Here is a 20078-nt window from a genome sequence, read left to right as displayed (position 1 = left end):
TCACCAATTCTACAAACGGAGAAGGTGAACAAATCCTTGATGAAAATATGAGCTACTAAACATGTAAAGCTTCTTATCGCAAGAGCCTAAATTGCATGGTGCTCCTAGCCCACAAGAGCTTAAAAGGTGAATGGCCAAAAAAAGTTGAACTACGTTTTGACTTGATCCCTATATTGTAAAGAGTACGTAGGCAGCTTAAGGAAAACTTTAAGTTCAGTCCAGTAAAAGGAAAAAAACTCAAGTTGAATTACGTTTTGACTTGATCTCTATATTGTAAAGGGTACGTAGACAGCTTAAGGAAAACTTTAAGTTCTGTCCAGTAAAAGAAAAAAACTCAAGTTGAACTACATTTTGACTTTATTCCTATAAGGGTACGTAGGCAACTTAAAATAAATCTTAAGTTTAGTTGCACACAAACAAGAGCAGTGTCATGACCACGTAAAGCATGGCACTAGGCAATTGATGGTGTTCAGTTTCATTAAAAAAAATATTAAGATGAGGAATTTTATTCTTGACTGTAACATATTGAGATGAGGAAAAATTTGCTGCATCGATATTTTGGAGAGGAGGCAAAGCTGCATCTACATTGATGAAGCCTAAAGTCTTCAAACTTGAGCTTGAAGAAGCAATGATGAAGGTTTTTTTTTTCTTGAGAAAGACGAAACTTTTGAATTTACGTATGAGAAAGCGTCAATGAAGCCTTCAAGCTTGAATATGAGGAAGCGTCGAAGAGGCCTTCAAGCTTGAATATGTGGAAGCATCGATGAAGCTTTCGAGCTTGAATATGAGGAAGCTTCGATGAAGCCTTTGAGCATGAATATAAGGAAACATCAATGAAGCGTTCGAGCTTGAATATGAGGAAGCATTGATGAAGCCTTTAAACTTGGACATGGAAAAGTAACAATGCAATCCTTGAAGTCGGTGAAGCATTGGTGAAGTCTCCAGTCTTGCATTTGAACGAGCTTTGATGAAATCTTTGACCTTGAATTTGAAGAAACATCAACAAAGTCTCAGAATTTTGATTATGAGGAACTTGATCATGGATCATGCAGCAAATTTTTCCTCATCTCCAAAATATCGATGCAGCAAATTTTTCCTCATCTCAATATGTTACAATCAAGAATATCCCATCTCCAATAGGGTGCAGTCGAAAAGATCGTCATCTCAAATATGTTGTCGTCGAGAAGATTGTCATCTCAAATATGTTGTAGTCGAGAAGATTTTCATCTTAAATATGTTGCAATCGAGAAGATCATCATCTCAAATATGTTGCAGCTGAGAAGATCATCATCTCAAATATGTTGCAATTAAGAAGATTGTCATCTCAAATATGTTTCAGCTGAGAAGATCTTCATCTCTAATAGGTTGCAGCAGAGAAGATTGTCATCTCATATGTTACAGTAAAAAATATCTTCATCTCCAATAGGTTGCAGATGAAAAGATCGTCATCTCAAATATGTTGTCATCGAGAAGATTGTCATCTCAAATATGTTACAGTCGAGAAGATCATCATCTCAAATATGTTGCATCCGAGAAGATTCCCATCTCAAATATGTTGCAGTGGAGAAGATTGTCATCTCAATTATGTTTTAGCTAAGAGGATCTTCATCTCCAATAGGTTGCAGTGGAGAAGATTTTCATCTCAATATATTACAGTCAAGAAGATCTTCATCTGCAATAGGATGCAGACGAAAAGATCGTCATCTCAAATATGTTGTCATCGAGAAGATTGTCATCTCAAATATATTGCAATCGAGAAGATCGTCATCTCAAATATGCTGCAGTTGAGAAGATCTTCGTCTCTAATAGGTTGCAGCAGAGAAAATCGTCATCTCAATATGTTACAGTCGAGAAGATCTTCATCTTCAATATGTTGTAGCCGAGAAGGTCGTCATCTCAAATATGTTGCAGTCGATAGAAGGTCGTCATCTCAAATATGTTGTAGTTGAGAAGGTCATCACCTCCAATATGTTACATCGAGAGGATCATCATCTCCAATATCGACCATTGAGAGGATCATCGTGTTCAATATGGACCATCGAGGGTTTCATTCATCTCCAATCTGTTATAGCTTTAAGCATGATGATAATAGTACATCTCGACCTCCAACTCTCTAAATGATGATGGTGCAACTTTAAGAGGATGACGACAGTGCAGCTCTACCTCCACCTCTCTAAGATGACAACAATGGTGCAGCTTCATTTCCACCTCTCCAAAGATGACGACAATGAAGCAGCTCTGCCTTCGCCTCTCTAAGATGATACAACTTTTCTTCTGCCTCTCCAATAAGATGATAATGGTGCAGCTCTGCCTCTACCTATCCAAGAAGACGATGTCGACGAAGCAGTAAGGCGTCATGATAGAGTTGCATCGTGTATCATGAACAAAGCCCAAGAAGCAACAGGGTGTCATAATAGAGTTGCATCGTCTATCATGAACAAACCCCATACGTCGACGAAGCAGCAGGGCATCATGATAGAGTTGCATCGTCTATCATGAACAAACCCCAAAAAGCAACAGGGTGTCATGATAGAGTTGCATCGTTTATCATGAACAAACCTCATACGTCGACGAAGCAGCAGGACGTCATGACAAAGTTGCATCATCTATCATTAACAAACCCCAAGAAGCAGCATGGCGTCATAAGGTCATATTTGCCCCTTACACCAAATTCCAATCAAATTCATATACTAAATTCATAGTTTGCTTAATTTACTCGTCTTTTGACTTCAACTTTATCTTTTTCGAGATTCATCCTCATAAATCTCAAAAAGGGAGCATTTGTTGAATAAAATTTTTTGGATCAATAACAAATTTCCATGTCATTTACCAAATTAATGACGAAAAAATACAAATAATTGAATTTGCATTACAAGAAAAACCCTTTATTATGATAGTTGGTTTCATCCCAAATTGAAAGGATGAGAACAATAACTGTCATCAATCGTCAAAAAGTGGGTTTTTGATAGAAAAAAACGATAATTTCGGAATGTCCAAATTCATGACAGTTGTTTGCTATCATAATATCTAAGGGCATTAAAAAAATTAATTAAAATTTTTTATTAAAATAAAAAAATGAAGAAAAGGCAAAAATCTCTCCCTCGTGCAAAACCCTCACGTACACTCTCCTTTCCTTTTCCAAAATCCCTCCCGTTCCCGACTCCTTCCTCAACGCTGCCGCCAGCCGTCTCCTCCCCTTCCCGTCTCCTCTCTCACGCAAAATCTCTTCCATTTCGGTTCGAACATCGCTGTTATCGTTTCAGTTCGAACGCCGGCCGTCTCCTCTCTCAAGCAAAATCAGTATTGTCTCGGTTCAAATGTCGGCCGTCTCCTTGTTTTTTTTTTTTTATGTCGAACCGAAACGGCCATGTCCATTCCCTAGGGCCGCCAGCCGTCCCCTTGTTGTTTCAAAGCGAGGCACCAAACTTGCACCTTGAGCCTAGGCACGCACGCACGTGCAATGTCTTTTTAAAATACTGCTTCTGGTTTTGCTGCATTGTCAAAACATGAAGAAATCTAAGGATGTTTGCCTAGGGAAAAAAAAGGAAGAAATCCTATAGAGGTGAGGTAACCCTTCATTTGCAGGGCCACCGCCACAAGGTACTGATGTGAACATTACATGCTTTTCTGAATAATACTACAAGTTCTATATATATTTTTTATATGAACATATGCAGGTTGTCACGCGGGTCCATCTTTTTCTATGTTTTAATATTTATAAATTTGTTGAAGGACTTTTGGAAAGGGAGCTTAGGGAGTATTCATGTATGATCTTTTTTATCATTTTTTTTTTCTCTATCTATTCAGAGCTAGATTGTAGCTGCAATGCTAGGAAGTTTCATTTGGTTTGTAAAAGGCAGATTATGTTTAAAGGAATTAGATTGGGCTTTTGAGTATTTGGGTTTTGAGATGGATTTGATATCTTTGTATCTGGATCTAACATGCATTGATCATAAAAAGTGATGGATGAGAATTTGAAGTTATGAAGAGAGGTGTATTGGAAATCTTTTAGTTTGTGTTTTGTGTGTATGAAATGATTGAAATAAGGTTGGCCAAATGGTGGCTTTCGGCAGCTGATGATCAAAATGGAGAAATTGGTTTCCAATTTTACATTATATATAAGACATGCGAGAAAATAAGCGAAATCTTACGAAATGAAAGGAATTCTTGAATGAATATCAACCAAAGTTAAATAAATAAGGGGAAAAAATGTCAAATATAAAATTTAAAAGAGACATTTCTAAGAATAGCAAAATATTGAAATTATTTATAAAATATAGTAAAGTTCATTCAAATCTTTATAAAATCGTATATATACATAGATATACAAGAGTGTTGCAAAGATGACATCCATTTCATGTAATTATTGAATAGGATAAGATAATGAAAAAATTGCTGCTTTTGGTTTTGCTGCATTGTAAAAATTTAAAATATATGTTTGCCTAGGCATGCACGCACGCAGAAATCTAAGGATGGAAGTTGGATGTGATCGAGACTTGTGTGCTTTGGAATCTACTTGAACGGGTTTGAAATCAGGTACATTTTTGTGAACTCGTCGATTAAAAAAATTTGGATAGGGGGACAATGAACGAAATTTTGTCGTAAAATCTAATAATTGTGATGCTTTAATAAGAAGGATGTCTATCTCAATTGTGAGGTTTAAATGTGTAGATCTGTGTCTATAAGTTGTTGCACGAAGGTAAAAATTGCTGATACATTTTTAACTTTGTATACTAACATCGCTTGGAGGAAATGAAATGATTTATTTACCCATCCATTAAGTTTTGCCCTTAGTTAACTTGCAATAGAATTTCTTTGCTAGTGGTTGGTCGTTCTGTTGTGTGAAGCTTAAAGCAATATTAATTTTAATATTGCTAGCAGGCTTGTTTATTCAATGAAGAGTATATTGAAAGTTCACTAACTACACAACTTTCTTTTTCTTTAGTTGTATTTGTTAACCTTTTTTTCTTTCTTTTGTAACTAACTCATTGTCATGTTTGGTATCAAAGGGGACCTGCTTGATGTTGTTGTTCCTCCACTGATTGAGTCTATTACTGATGGAACGCTGGTAAAATCCTTGAAGAGTACATCATTTACTTTTTAACTATATTGATTGTTGCTACATGACATAAGTCTTTTTTGGTTACTTATTAAAAATCATTCTAATATGTCGAGGTCAGATCCAGGTGATAGAGTAGAATTGGATGAATTGTTTGCTCAAATTGAAACGGACAAGATGTTAATTTATATATATATAGTTGAAAATTGATTTTCTTTCCCTTCTCTTATGAAATTGATTTATAGTTAATTTATAGATTTATAGTTTCATCTGTGCTGCTATTTCTTTATCGGGTTATAATTGATGTCACTAGTCCAGGATATTATTTAGAAGGTGACTATTTCTAAGCCCCTGTTACTTAATTTCCTTATCTAGGCTTTTAGTAAGTTAAAGGCTAACTAATAAAAATGCTGGCCCAATTTGTTGCCTTAATGGTGTTGGTGCGTTCTAGGATTTAACTTTTTGAGTATGTTGTAACTAAATTCAGTGCTTGCTGAATGGAAGCCTCCTGTTTACGACAATTCGAGTGGAATAACTCTAGTGACTGTTACAACACGTAGGAACTCACCAGATGTAAGACTATTCCTTTATCCTAGTATTTGATCTCTCTCTGTAATTTGGTCTGCTCTCATAAGTTTGATTAAAATAAATGTTGATAATTCAACTCCCCTGTTCTCATTTTCTTAACCCTCATTCAGTCAGTTAGAATTTGGATTCAAAGATTCATCACAATAATCTTCTCAACAACATTCTTGCAAAGGTATTGAATTTCCAACAATGTGACCTTTACGCACATATTTCTTCAAAGAATGTTACTTTGAACACAGTAAAACTGACTGTTTGAATTATATTTGATTGAATCAATCATCTATTGTTGACTTGAAACTAGATCAAATGGGTTGTGTCCAATCCATTTTGATTATCTCTTGTGATTGATCAAGTCTATTGAAACGTATAGATTGAAGGAAACAATGCAAATGCTGGTGATGCTATCATGCTGGACAAAGATGGTTTTGTGTCCGAAACAAATGCTCCAAACATTGTAAGTATCAAATTTCATAACTTTTGTACCGCATGGTATTATCTTAGGAAGCCTGTCTTCTTGTGATTCTGCTTCTTGTTAGGTCTTGTCGATCTCAAGAAAGTAAATATATACATTCATTTGCTTATATTCTGTACTTGGAACCGAGATAATGATATAATATTGATACATGTGCAGTTTCTAGTGAAGAAAGGCAATGTTCCATATCTGTCCGGTATTCAACTCTATGTTCTTATATCTATTCATTTCTTGCAATTTTTTTTTTTTTTGTTTATTTCCCTTTTAGCTTCATTGCCCATATGAATTGAATTTGATAAGATATGTATTTATGCTGTTGGGTAAGAAGTAATAAGATGGTCCGCAACTCTGTTATTGTCTTTTGAGATCTTAGGCTTTGCTTAGATTATATTTATAGGAATGCTAGCTTTATTTTGTCTAATTGTGATGGATGATTCGGTTACAATACTAGAAAATAACGTGTCATCATATTTATATAGTATTTTATCTGAGTCTTATCCATATTTGTATTTCGTATTGATATATGAAAACGAATATATTTGGTTATATAGTAGTCAACGTTTTGTATATGTCCAAATGATGGGTGGAGTTAGTTCTTGAAGTGAGTCAATTCAATATCGATATTTGATAATGGAAACTGACAGTAAATCAAATGTTATTTTAAAGACTCAAACGTTGAATATGTATCCAAATGAACTAGTTGTGGTGTGTTTTTTTTATGTTTTCGAGGCTATATAGCTGCACCAATTTGCCTATTAGTAGAAGGAAACATGAGTGCTTGGAAGCTGAAAAATAGTATGGAAGTGGGTCAATCCTTTGTCTCTGCAATCCATACATGGAGTGTACATGTGAAAGGGCCTGTTTATGTATGAAGTTTTAAACCACTCTCAATTGCCATTGTTGCTGCTACCGGTGTTATTTTCCTTGGAGACGATCTTCATCTTGGAAGGTACATGTCTGTGCATTATTCTTGACTACACTAGAAATTATGGTTCAAACATTGGGTTTGTTTATTAATTAAAAATAAAGTGGAAATTATTGAACTGTTAATGAATGTTTCGGTTGTGGCAATATAATTGGAGCAATGATGATAGCATGTGGGTTTTACTCTATAATGTGGGTTTTTCAATGGTTAATTATTTCACTATCTCATTGATCTTTCCTTTTGATTTTCATCCGTTGAGCTTTTTTGCCTTTAGTCATTTATATTTTATTTTTACAAAAAAAACCTTATTCTAAGTTGTTTTTGTGTTATAGATTTATTAAGATGGAAATGATGTTATTTTTTTCTGAGCTGGTAAATGTTGCAAGTGTTATCTAAAATTAGGTACATGGGAGTGGTTAGTGGATATCTAATTTGATACTGTATTTTATAGTAGAAGGCATCGTATCGATAGTGATGCTGAGTCATCAAAGGAAACAAGCAGTGATGGAAGCAGTAATTCTGGGGGAGAGTATTTATTAACAGTTGATTAGATAAAATCAAGAATCCATTGGAGCAATGAAACCATGTTGAAGCAATTTATTGATTTATAGGTTTTTTTGTAGGTTTGGTAGCAAAATTTTGATTGAAAGCTACTTATTTAAATAGCTTGCTGGTACCAAAACATGTATGTTTATTTTATCATTGTGCAAACTGTTTACCAAAAACTCTACAAATATTACAAAGTGTATGTTAATATATATATATATATATATATATATATATATATATATATATATATATATATATATATATATATATATATATATATATATATATATATATATATATATATATATATATTAATGCATTGACGGTTTGTTTTCATTATGAGTCGGTTGTATAGTCTTTGTGGTTGAATTGGTCGACTAATGGAAGGCGGCAAGAAAAACAGCGATTGAAAAAAAAAGGGGCAAGAAAAACAGAGATTGAAAAAAAATATGACATTTGAATTTTAAAAAAATTGTCATGGAAAGGGTATTCTTGACAGTTAATTAAAGACATGGTAGGTGAAATGATGACAGCTAATCATTGTCATAAATTATAAGTAATGATATTTATTATCCGTCAAAAACATAAATAATGATAGTTATTATCTGTCATAAAATCTAAATTATGACATTTATTATTTGTCATAAAATAAGATATTTGTGACATTTATTTTCTGTCATTAAAAACACATTTCATGACAGTTTTTTCGAACTGTCATAAAATACTTTCCATGACTACTGCATCAATGATTGCAAATAACTGTCACGAAATCTTTCTATGATAGTATTTAATTGTCATCGTTGGTCAATTGGGACTAATTAAAAGTTGATATGTGTCCCAAATTGAAATTAAAGACAAGTTGGCGAATTCTGATAACATCGCATGTTTTCATTAGGATCGTTGGATCAAGTTAATTATTTTGGTCAAAATACTAGGGGTCTTTTCAAAAATATAACAAAGTGCGAAAATATTTACTCAGAAAAATTTTGAATAAGGAAAAAACTCAAAGCCCATAATGTGACATAACAAAAATACCACTCGATCACGCAGGTGTGAAAATGATTAGAAATGATTTTGTACCAAGTTTAAACAATCTTGTACCCAGTCTAAACGCTCTTGTACCTATCTAAATGATCTTGCAACCTTATACTCAGTCTAAACAATTTTGTACCTAATCTAAATGATCTTGTACCCTAGTCTAAACGATCTTATACCCAATCTAAATGATCTTTTACTCTTGTACCTAGTCTAAATGATCTTGTACATAGTGTAAACAATCTTGTACTAATCTAAATGATCTTGTACCTATTTAAACGATTTTGTACTTTTGTTAGTCTAAACGATCTTGTACTTAGTCTAAACTATCTTGTACAAAATTTAAATAATCTATTAGTGATAATGGTCTATATTTGTCTATCTGAGATAGATAACTGATTGTAGATATTGGTACACGACCGTTCACAATCGTTTAGATTTTATACCAATATCATTTAGATCTTGTACCAAGAAGAAAAAGAAAAGATGAAAGATGAAAAAGAACAAAGAAATTATGGAAGAAAAAATGAAGAAATCACAAACAAAAAGAAGTGGAATATGAAGAAGAATAAGTAATAATAGAAAGAAATTAAAAATATACTATGGAAGAATAAATTGCAAAGAAGAAGAAAAAGAAGTGAAGTGAATAAAATGGTCTTGCAATTTTAAAAAACAACAAATGACAAATCTGAAATTTATAAAAAAAAAAAAAAACAATTGTCTTCGTGGGCTTTAAATTTTTGTTACACTGGCCATAAATAGTTTTTAGCTTGGTTAATTTTCATAAATATAACAATACACCAAAAATTTTACAGCTTGTGTAACAAAATCAAAAAACACGTGATATTTTCATAAATTTCAAGTTTGCCCTTGAATAATATAGACGATTTTTCACTTCTTTTTCTTCTTTGCAATTTATTCTCTTCATATTATTAATTTATTCATATTATTATTTCTTCTTCAATTTACAATATTATGATTATTTACGTAAATATTTACCAATTGTTTTCATTTCCTCTTCCAGAATTTCTTCATTCTTCATTCCTCATCTTTTTTTTTTCTTTCTTGGTACAAGATTTAAATGATATTAGTACGAATCTAAACAATCACAATATCTAAATGATCAGTTGTTTATTCAAGATAGATAGATATAAATCACTATCATTAACCTATCATTTAGATTTGGTACAATATCATTTAGACTGGATACAAGATCGTTTTGATTAAATACAATATCGTGAGTATTGTGGGACGTTCCATCTTTCAACTCCAAATATGAGTTTGAGCCAAGAAATGGACTTTTTATATTTGCATATTTAAATCTATCAATATATTAGGAAAATAAAAAGACACAAAAGTAGGTAAACATATTTGTGACATCTAAGCCGCAGAGACGAGTACTTGAATCAAACGATCCCTACATCTAAATGAAATAAATTATAATATTACATACAAGCATGGTTAAGAAAAACTTTTTCAAAAAATGGACAAATTATTACTCATGCACATACTTTTTAGTGACTCACTCGTTATGATTCCAAAAGTTAACGTGACACATGTTTGATTGGACCAACTTCATAGTGAGATACACTAAAAAAGGTAGAGAGAATATGCGAGGAAAAACAACTAAAGAGCAAGGCCAACATCTGAAGATTCAAGAAAAAGGTAGAAAAGAAATTCTAATAGAAAGAAAAAAAGGAAAATTTACAAAGAAAAAAAAAAAAAAAAAATGGCTTCAACTACCTTTAACATTTTGAGTGATTGAACTGAAGATCCTAACAAACTTGCTAAACATAGAGACTACCCTTCAAACCCCAAACTCCAAAGAATGTAATTACTCCCAGAGATGATGATGATGATAGTTACAAAATACACGTCACAAATAATCATTTGATTTTTTTTCTCTACAAAATCCAAACATATAGCTCATCAAACTCGAACTATTATAGCCACATTCGCCGACATCCCCACCCGTCCACCCTCAACCTTACAAAATTGGTTAAACATGCTACAATAGCTTGGAAGTCAAGGGAAGCAGTTCGACAATCCAAAACCGTCATGGGGATGCATGAATACAAGATGAAAAAAATGCAGCAGCAGCAGCAGCATCAAAAGAATGCCAAAGTCATTAACAAAACACACAAGATCATTGAACTGGTGTAAGGGCTGGTACCATAGAGATAATTTGGAAGGCAACCACCGGCGGTATCAGAAGAATTAGAAGATGGAGCGAAAGATGTGCCATTTACCGAACTCCCGTTAGATCCAGTACTGCATTAGAGAAAGGGTCAGTCAGCAGAACATATATGGTTAAGTAAACCATCGAATTGACAACAAACATAACTTAGAATAGCTATTTAAGAGTTGTCGATCAACGCCTATTACCTTCCAGGAAAAATACATGAACTGTGGCCTGCAATGGGAAACGTCAAACTGAACATTAGAAAGTCAACAGAAAATATGGAAATGTCAAAGATTGTGCTCATAAAAGCAGCTTTTCCAACGGTCTTCCTATTGTGGCTATCACCAGATAGATTTTTAACATAAAAGGTTTAAATCTACATGAAATATTTGCAGATATCTGAAAATGAAATGGCATATTCATGTATCGGCCCTGTCTATAATTTGTTTCAGTATGAAGGTCTGTGCAGCCTCTATTCACATTTTTTTACTTGTATTATTTGGTCAAAGAAGCTCAAGGAACAATAATTAGTTATAATAGGATCAGGAGATAGCATAAGATGATAAGCATATATATCCGTTTAAAGTATTTCTATGAATTTCAGGATTTCATACTTGGGTTTGTCGTGGTGATGATAGCCACTCCTTTAAAATCACAGGTCCCTGGAGACTTTCCCATTTTCTGATAATATGCATTGAAAGCGTAGGTTGCATGAGCTATAACATTATCTGGCTGATAACATGGCTGGCCCTGCAATAATGGGGAGCAATCGACTCTTCCCGGTCCACAAGCCCAGTCTAGTCCTGCCTGCAGCAGCTTACGGTCGGCACCATCTTTTGCAACACAGAAGGTCTGGTTTGTGGTATCATTTGCCAAAACAGCACCCGCACTAGACAAGTGTAAGGTATAAACTGGTACTCCAGTTGGATAGAAGAGACCCCAATTCTTTTCCGAGACCAGACCTGGTCTTAAATCCTCATTGAAGAGCTCATATATGTAGGTACTAACAGGAACTCCAGGATGCTTGGGTGTTCCAGTATTGTTAAGAACATGTCTAATTAAGTTGCTATTGTAAGTGTTAGCATTATCTAAAGTTGCATCTGGCTCTGATGCATCACCCTTGGACGGCCAGCCTGACTCCATTACAACAACTTTGACGTTAGTGATGTTTAAATCCAACATTGCAAAATATGCAGCATCAACAACAGCATCAAAGACATTAGTATAGTGCAAGAAGGTATTTGCGTCAATAGCTTCCTTGGTTGGAGGGAGAGGTCGAAAAAGTGCATAGTCTAGAGGTATCACACCATTCGATTGCATGTAATCATAATACGGATATACGTTAAGCATGAGATAAGAGTCGGTGGACTGCAAGAATTTAAGTAAAGGAACCATGACAGGGTCCCATGAACGGTTAAAGAAGGCCTGCGATGGTGGGAACGAATCGAGAATAATTGAAGAAGAATGTGGTGTAGAAACTTTGATCTGGCGATCTAAATTAGATGCAACAAGAGCAGATTGGATGAATTTTAGGGCTGAGACAAGAACTGGGGCAGCATTTGGAAGAGTGGTAAGAACATCAGACCCAACAGCTATTGCTGTGATGTTGGTGGCAGGAACATGAGCAATGACATTTCGAGAAACCCAGTTGGCTGCAGTCGCATTGGACATCCCAATTGCAAGGAGTTGATCATTGGGTACGGAAACAGTCACCTGGATGCCTGTGTTGGCAAGGGCAAGCAGCATGGCACGGTCGGCATCATATAGCCTGATATGTTCAATATTTTGAGCTTTAAGAAGTGCAACTACTTGAGTTGGGCTGGGCATATCAGAAAGGTCTGTGCCAAGGTTTACACCAATGAATGCAGCTGCAATTATATATCGAGAGTTTAGACAGTCTTTTCCAACAAGAAAGCAACACTTTTCAGCTTTGCTTGAATAAAATTATGATAACAAACATGAAAATGATCATCAACATACTTGTACAGAAAAGCTATAATCAACCCAAACAGGGGAAAGGAGGAAGAGGAGAAGAAATGAAAAGCATCCAAAATCCAAGCACGGTTCAGATCTGCCAAATGTATCATATATTTACCAGACATCTGAGAGTATTCATATTATATATTTTTCAGTACTGCATGAAACACAACACATAGAAGAAAGAAACACAATTATATAAATGTGATTAAAAAATTCGCAACCCTTCAAACAAAAGTACGATGTTGTTTCCAAATGCCAAAAGTAAGAAGATTTGGAAGATTCAAATAGTTCATTTTAGGCTTGTGGCCCCATTCTCCGAATTACAAAGAATTCTTGTAGGAGGGCTAAATAGGGAATAGCGTTATTTAACAAATTGACAACTAGTCAGTGGGAAGTGAGATGTGGGGAGAGTGCAGAAGATTGGATGGTGTTATTTGGGTAAGAGCATATAGGAGCCTCTAGTGAAAATTTTGGTTGAGTGTTTGGTTAGGAGAGATTTCCAACTCTCAAGAATTCACTGGTGGTTGGTTTTTTGCCATCTTGGCCATTGTGAGTTGCTGTTGAGTTATTGACAGATCGAGGGAGACTTTTCAATACAATAATGTTTGTTCTTGCTCTGTCTTATGATTGTTTGAGTTTCTTGTGTTTTGCAGGTGTTATCGTGAGTTGGATTCCAGATAGTTTGTTAGTCCTATCCATCTTTGCACCCCTCTCTCTAGATAGTTTGGATAAACATCAGATAACATTGTAGTGTTTCTCCTACTGGTATTTACTTCCCCTAGCAATCAAGAATGAGGATTATGAAAGCAAGCTAAGACATGATTCTAACAAGGATGGGATAATATTTTAGCATCCAGTCTTCTTCACGCCTTCCAATATCAGTAGTATTTCAAACACATAAAACAGGATGATAAACTGATACCTAATTGCTCCCGGCTCCGCATTCCTTTATCTTCCCCTTCTTTTTGTTTTTTGATGTTTCTTAGCGAACCAATTGAATAAGGAAAAGTATAAAACCACCCTCAGATGATGTTCTTAACCCGATAACACACCTCATGCTAGATTTTTTAGCCCCTAATTTACTCTTCCAAGATTCTTCACATCACAATAGGTCAAACTTAAGATGTTGAAAGACAGAAAATAATGAGCTGGAACCAAATAAGGTTGCTGGCAAAAACTCCCAATCAAAGAGGGCTCAGATAGATTTCATTTTTGCTAAAAGAAAAGAGTTTTCATAAGTAACCCCATGTTCTTACCGCAGAAACTAAAGCCCCATTGCTTTGAAAACGATTCTCATCTGAAGTTCTTCCCATCTGCTAACACTCCTACTAGCTAAATCCAAGTCCAGATCCCTCTAAAAAGTTAAGCAGAGCTTCTTCTCAAAAGAAATTTAAGACCCATCAACACAATACCACATCGAAACTAATTCCACTATGAGCAAAACGGGGGAATCTATTAAAAACCCATTTAAGTACAGGTGAAAAACACTACACTGAAATTAATTCCAAGAAAAATTATGGCAGAAATTCTCAAAAGAAATCTAAAACCCACCAACATAATACCACATTGAAACCAATTTTACAATGGGCCAGTCAAATAGAAAGAACAAAAGGCGAAAAGTCTACTAAAATCCCATTGTAGTACAGGGAAAGAACACTACACTGAAACTAAATTTAATAATCTTATAGAAGATTTTAAGTGATATGAAGGGAAACCCACATAAGAAAGAACGAAAAACAGCAAAATAGTGAAAATGAAACTTGAACAAAGATACAATCTAACAAGAAAATCCAAAAGAAATGCGAGAAAGATGGAAGATTACATAACAAAGAAGAAAAAGAAGAGCTAACCTTCACCAGAAGAAACAACAGAAACAGCTAGAAGAAAGAAAAGAAGAATCGTCGCCATAGGAGCAATAGAAAAAAGGAAGAGGAATTTCAACTAGTTCACTTGAAACCCTGAAAAGAATTGAGTTTCTCCACAGACCCAGTTCACAAAACAAGAAACCCAGTAACCGCACGATTCAAAATCTAGGTCGGACACCAAAAAGAAAAGAATACTGATGAACAAAACCTAAATCAAGAGGTAAAATGTTGAAGAGAGAGAAGGAAAAAGAAGACTAGTGGGAGCTAACTTTTGCTGTCCAGTGTAGTGTAGTGTAGTGTTGTGTAGAGTGTGGACTGTAGAAAGTGGTGCAGCCATATGTCAGAGATCCAACGGTGGAGATTTGATGTGGGTACAGGAGAATTAGAGTGTGAAATGGAGGAGAAATGAGAATTATTTCTTTGAACTCGTTTGTCCTTTTTGGTCATTGTTTATTCAAATATATTTTAAATTTCAATTCTTATATTTGTATATATATTTTTCTTTAAATGTTTTTTTTGAAATATAACTTGAATGTGTGGATTTGAATCAAAACTTGTTGCCTTTAAAAACATATAGATGTCGATCAATTTAGCTTATTTTATATTTTTACTAAACCTCAAATGATAATTTTTACCTCAATATAATGGAATATGAGAAATATGTTTTTAAAATTTCTACCCAAAATGTTAATGGATTATAAAAAAATATTTCACAATGATCAAGTTTAATAAAAATTTCACTTAGAAAGAATAAAATGAAACCAAGAATAGAGATTAAAATTGATGATATGTTTTTTATATTTTTACTATTATATTAATTATAAATTTAAAAAAAGATTTTTTTAAAAAAATATTAAAACTATTTACAAAATATATTATCAAAAATAGGTATGTTCACGTAAGAATTTAAATATGAACAAAACTATTATAAAAATAACAAATTTGACAAACTATTTACAGAATAAAACAATATTTCAAATTCTTTAATAATAGATTTTGATATACACTGAACTTTTATCGATGACATTGATAAACATCGATAGAAGTTTATCGATTTTTATTATTAATAGAATCCAAAAGTTTGCTATATATTTAAATATTTTAGTTTATTTTGTAACATTTGTAAATGCTCTTAATTTCTTTATATATATATATATATATATATATATATATATATATATATATATATATATATATATATATATATATGTCCAATTTAAAAACGAAAACATATTAAAGCTACAAATCAGAATGTAAAAAAAAATATAATTGAACTAAAAAAAGTAATAAAATATTATTTTATTTTGAATCATTTTTTAAAATGTTTATTTATAAAATATAACAAAACTTATCAAAGCTCTTGAAAATTTTGTTATATTTTATCGTAGGTTTTTTTTCTTTAAAAAATATAACAAAACGATAAAATATTTATACCGTATAAAACAATTTCAAAAACGGAAAAAACTCACGGGCCCATAATGAAAAGTACCAAAAATGTCTGGTCAACAATGTGCATAATACATTTGGTACATGATAGGTTTAGATTTGGTTATTGTTTAGCACACGATCATTTAGATTTGAATAGCCAAATTTAAACGATTTTTTTACAAGATTTCTTGTACAATATCGTTTAACTTGGTTTCAAGATCGTTTAGATTTGGTTAGATTTTTTAAAAGATTTTTTGGTACACGATCATTTAGATTTAGCTAAACGATTTTTTTTCAAGGTTCTTTTACTACAAGATCATTTAGATTTTGCTCGTTTATTTTTTGTACACAATCATTTAGATTTGAGTCTAAGTATAGATGATTTTCTTATGATTTTTTGTTACATGATCGTTTAGATTTACTCTTTTTTGGTACACGATCGTTTAATTTTGATTATTTTTTGTACGTGATCATTTAAATTTTGCTCGTTTAGATTTAGCTATTCTTTGGTACACAATCGTTTAGATTTAACTATTTTTTGTACACAATTATTTAGATTTGGACAAATCTAAACGATGTTTTTTCAATATCTTTTATATTTCATACACGATCTCAAACCAAATAACAGTTTAGAAAAAAAGGAAGAAGAGGAAGAAAAGAAAAACAATGAGAAGAAAAAAAATTGCATAAGAAGAAAAGAAAAAGACGATAAAAGGGAATAACAAACTTGAAATATTAAAAAATGATTAAGTTTATTGATTTTTTCGCATCAACCATAAATATTTTAAATTTCTCTTTTTTTTTTTCCTATTCCTGCCTATTTTCCTTTTATTTTGAAAAAGGAGTGTGCATGTGCAAGTTGTTTTAAGAAAAAAAAAAAAGAATAAAATGAGTGTGCTGTGATTTGTTTTGTTTTGAAATTGGAAAGTGAAATCTGTTCAGAAAAAAATAGACAAAGTCCCACACACGTTGGACCACACTAACTGACGTGGACTCAAATTGCCAGCTGGATCAAACGGTCGTATTCTTCAATTTTTGTTTTTTTTTTTTTATATATGTTTTTCATTTTGTATTTTAGTTTCATTGCTATTATCAACCTTTATTTATTAGAAAATTTCAATAATAATAATGGATTACTTTACTTTTCTTTTTAATAATCAATAAATTATTTATTCTTTGAACGTTGGCTATGCACATATAATCATTATTTTCATTTATAATCAAATTAATTATTTTTTGTGATGGATTCATCTTACTTTTTATTGTTAGGAACATTTTATTTTAATATTATGTTTTTTAAATTTTATTATCAAAATAAGACTGTTTTGAAAGATTTTAGGAAAATATTGCTATTTAGATGGACAAGATTGAAAATACATGTATTTTAGGGGGACGAGCATGCTCGTCCTAAATTGTTGAAAAATAAATAAATAAATAAGAGTCAAGCATTAAATACTCCACAAACATAGTATGCAGGATTTGAATAGTAGTCCATTGGGAGGGTTGTGCATAGAGGAGGTCGAGTGTCAAAGATTCATCCCTTTGGAATGAGCATGCTTTTCTGCTGCATGCATGCAACACATGCCACATATATAATAGATAGATTTGTCTTTTGGGTTGTAACAACTCAAACTTTTTATACTAAGCCGAGGTCATTACTATTTAAAGAAAAATAAGATTTCTTTAATTAAAATAGAAAATAAAACAAAAACCTTAAATTACTCATTAAAATTTTAAACAAATGTATATAGAAATAAATTAAAAATAAATAAAATCCTAACTCAGACCCTATCTAATTTTAAAGAAAATAAATAAATAAGTAAATAAAATGAAAAAATATATAAAAGGTGCATCTGATCAAATGACATAAGGCGAAAGCAAAAATGATCCATGTGGTTCGCCACGGTCACTTCTTGTTAATCACTAGCTTCCCTTTGCCCTTACTTCTACCTCTGCCTGAAAAATTATACAAGGAGTGAATATAAAAATATACTCGGTAAGGGACCTACTACTAGTCTCACTAGGTGCCTGTTAACTTCCTATTAGAGTCCTGTAAAGTGGTACCTCTAAACTGGTATGTTCCCGAACACGTGCAATCTGTGATCTTATGAAAGCATCTCTAGTTTTCGGTAAACCCAAAGAAACACCTAGGACAAACTGGTCTTTAGTATACCCGGGGGAAATACTAAGACAATCGGGTTGTGAGTGACCCCGTTGAATCACTCATATAATCATGTCTATGTCATACTGGACTGGTGATCTTGTCGAACTACATAGTCATAAAAAGGTGGTGATCTCGAGGGACACCCATGTGAGTATGACTCTAATAGATAAAGATAACAATACACCTCATCCATAGCATGAACATATCATCACATCATCATAAACATGACATAAGTATCAATCATAGCATTCGTACTCAAATAATATCATCATAAACATATCTCAATTGGATCTATCAGTCATCATAATCATGGAATAACTTTGACTACCAATCAAACCATACATACGATCACATTATGCATACCAGCTACATTAAAGCGCATAATGGAAGGATTTCATACTAGCTCTCACTTAAATACGAAGGTCTACTAGGAAAATCTCTTACCTAGAGATTAAAACCAAAATTATACTAATCGTCATAGTCAAGTTTTCCAACAGTCAAGTCCTAAACAAAAAGGGTAATTTACTGAGTTCGATAACTTAACTCGCATTTGATTAAGGATCCAAAATTCAGTTAATTTAACTTACCCAAAGTCAAAGTCGAAACCGACTTATCCTTCGCTGGAAAAAATCCACAGTTCAAACTTCCAGATAAAGTCTAACTAAATAAATCCAAAAACTATTTAATTAGAGTCCAAAATTAATATTTTGTTGGGTATGCCCAAAACCCAATCAAACTTACCAAGACTTACAAAAAAATGAGTCAAATAGGATTAAAAACAAGTTTGGCAGCTCAAACGACTTGGCTAGAGGGGAAACATTGGCTAGCGGCTCAACTGATGGAGGGAAACTGGCTGGTCGGCTCGTGCGCGGCTCACGAGTGGAGGGCGGCTCAGCTAATGAGTACGCGTGACTCGAGTACAGCTTGCGCAGGTGGGGCTTGTGCACGTGTGGCTTGACGGCTGGAGACATTCAGACTTCGCATGCGTGACTTGCGGCGGACGGATTGATGGGCATACAGTGGCTACGGACGACCGACAAAGACGGTCGAGTTTGCGGTGATCTCCGATGCGAGCTGAATGGAACTCTAACGATGGTGCACCCGATGACTAACGGAGATGGCTCGGCTACGCAATGAACCGTGACGAAAAACGGATGACCAATGGCTTACAATGGAGACAGAGACAGAGGCGCTTGGGACGATCGGCCTGCAAAGACGAGGAGACGGCTGACGTGAACAGGCAGCGGTGACTTGCAGAAACGAAGATCGACTTGACGGTTGGCAAGGGAGGCGACGCGACAGAGACGACGGTGGGGGGTTCTTAAGCGGCTAGAGTTTTCTCACAAATTAGGATTTCTCCAAATAGAAGGGATGAAGTGCACAACTCCCCATACCTTATTAAATAAAAATAAAAATAATAATATTACTATTATCTTGATTTCTCTCTCTTCGATTGATATTTGTATTATACTATAGTTTGATAGTTGGTATTTGATAGTTTTTTGTTAGTGCGAATTTTATAGTTTTTTTTTAGTTTTGTGTTAGTATTTGATATGTGTATTACGTTTTCATTTAATAATACTAGTATTTAACCACGTCTATTGTAAGGGTGTTTAATAATTTTAAAAAACTTGAGTCAAAATTGTATGTTTAACATGTTAATATAATTATATCGAAGCTTTCAAGATTTACTTTGGGAAATTTCCAAAAATAGGTTAAAAAATGAGGTTTAAATAACTTTTGGGACAAGTTTTCGAAAGAAAGAGTTTTAGGACAATTTAGGTGTGAATGGACAAAAATGTCCTTCATTAAATTTCTATCCCTCTTCATT

At 33.4% G+C, this 20078-nt stretch overlaps 1 protein-coding gene and 1 long non-coding RNA gene across 9 annotated transcripts; one reads left to right on the top strand and one right to left on the bottom strand.

Annotated features, from left to right (window-relative positions):
• The first annotated feature begins 3093 nt into the window (after positions 1-3093).
• LOC103493442 (uncharacterized) lies at positions 3094-7769 on the top strand. 6 transcript variants are annotated; one of them, XR_007824491.1, is made up of 10 exons: positions 3094-3600; positions 3678-3765; positions 4447-4536; positions 5010-5068; positions 5547-5632; positions 5758-5819; positions 6018-6101; positions 6279-6315; positions 6849-7068; positions 7496-7769. It is a non-coding gene; the product is annotated as an uncharacterized LOC103493442 (long non-coding RNA). The 6 variants fall into 6 exon arrangements; XR_007824488.1 differs by lacking the exon at positions 3678-3765 and having other exon boundaries at positions 6858-7068; XR_538441.3 differs by lacking the exon at positions 3678-3765 and having other exon boundaries at positions 7499-7769.
• A 2512-nt stretch (positions 7770-10281) lies between these two features.
• On the bottom strand, positions 10282-14956 carry LOC103493440 (glucan endo-1,3-beta-glucosidase 3). 3 transcript variants are annotated; one of them, XM_051091414.1, is made up of 5 exons: positions 14641-14956; positions 12791-12881; positions 11425-12678; positions 11014-11041; positions 10282-10899 (listed from the first exon to the last, which is right to left on the bottom strand). In XM_051091414.1, the coding sequence occupies exons 3-5, from the start codon at positions 12635-12637 to the stop codon at positions 10737-10739; spliced, it is 1404 nt and encodes a 467-aa protein (XP_050947371.1). In that variant the 5' UTR covers positions 12638-12678; positions 12791-12881; positions 14641-14956; the 3' UTR covers positions 10282-10736. The 3 variants fall into 3 exon arrangements, with proteins under 3 accessions (XP_050947371.1, XP_008452393.2, XP_050947372.1); XM_008454171.3 differs by lacking the exon at positions 12791-12881 and having other exon boundaries at positions 14641-14955; XM_051091415.1 differs by lacking the exons at positions 12791-12881; positions 14641-14956 and adding an exon at positions 14047-14144.
• Positions 14957-20078: the final 5122 nt, after the last annotated feature.

The sequence above is a fragment of the Cucumis melo genome, chromosome 10 (genome assembly GCF_025177605.1).
Source record: "Cucumis melo cultivar AY chromosome 10, USDA_Cmelo_AY_1.0, whole genome shotgun sequence".
NCBI lineage: Eukaryota > Viridiplantae > Streptophyta > Magnoliopsida > Cucurbitales > Cucurbitaceae > Cucumis > Cucumis melo.
The sequence above is the reverse complement of the archived record's forward strand: the minus strand, read 5'-3'. Positions and strand labels throughout refer to the sequence as shown.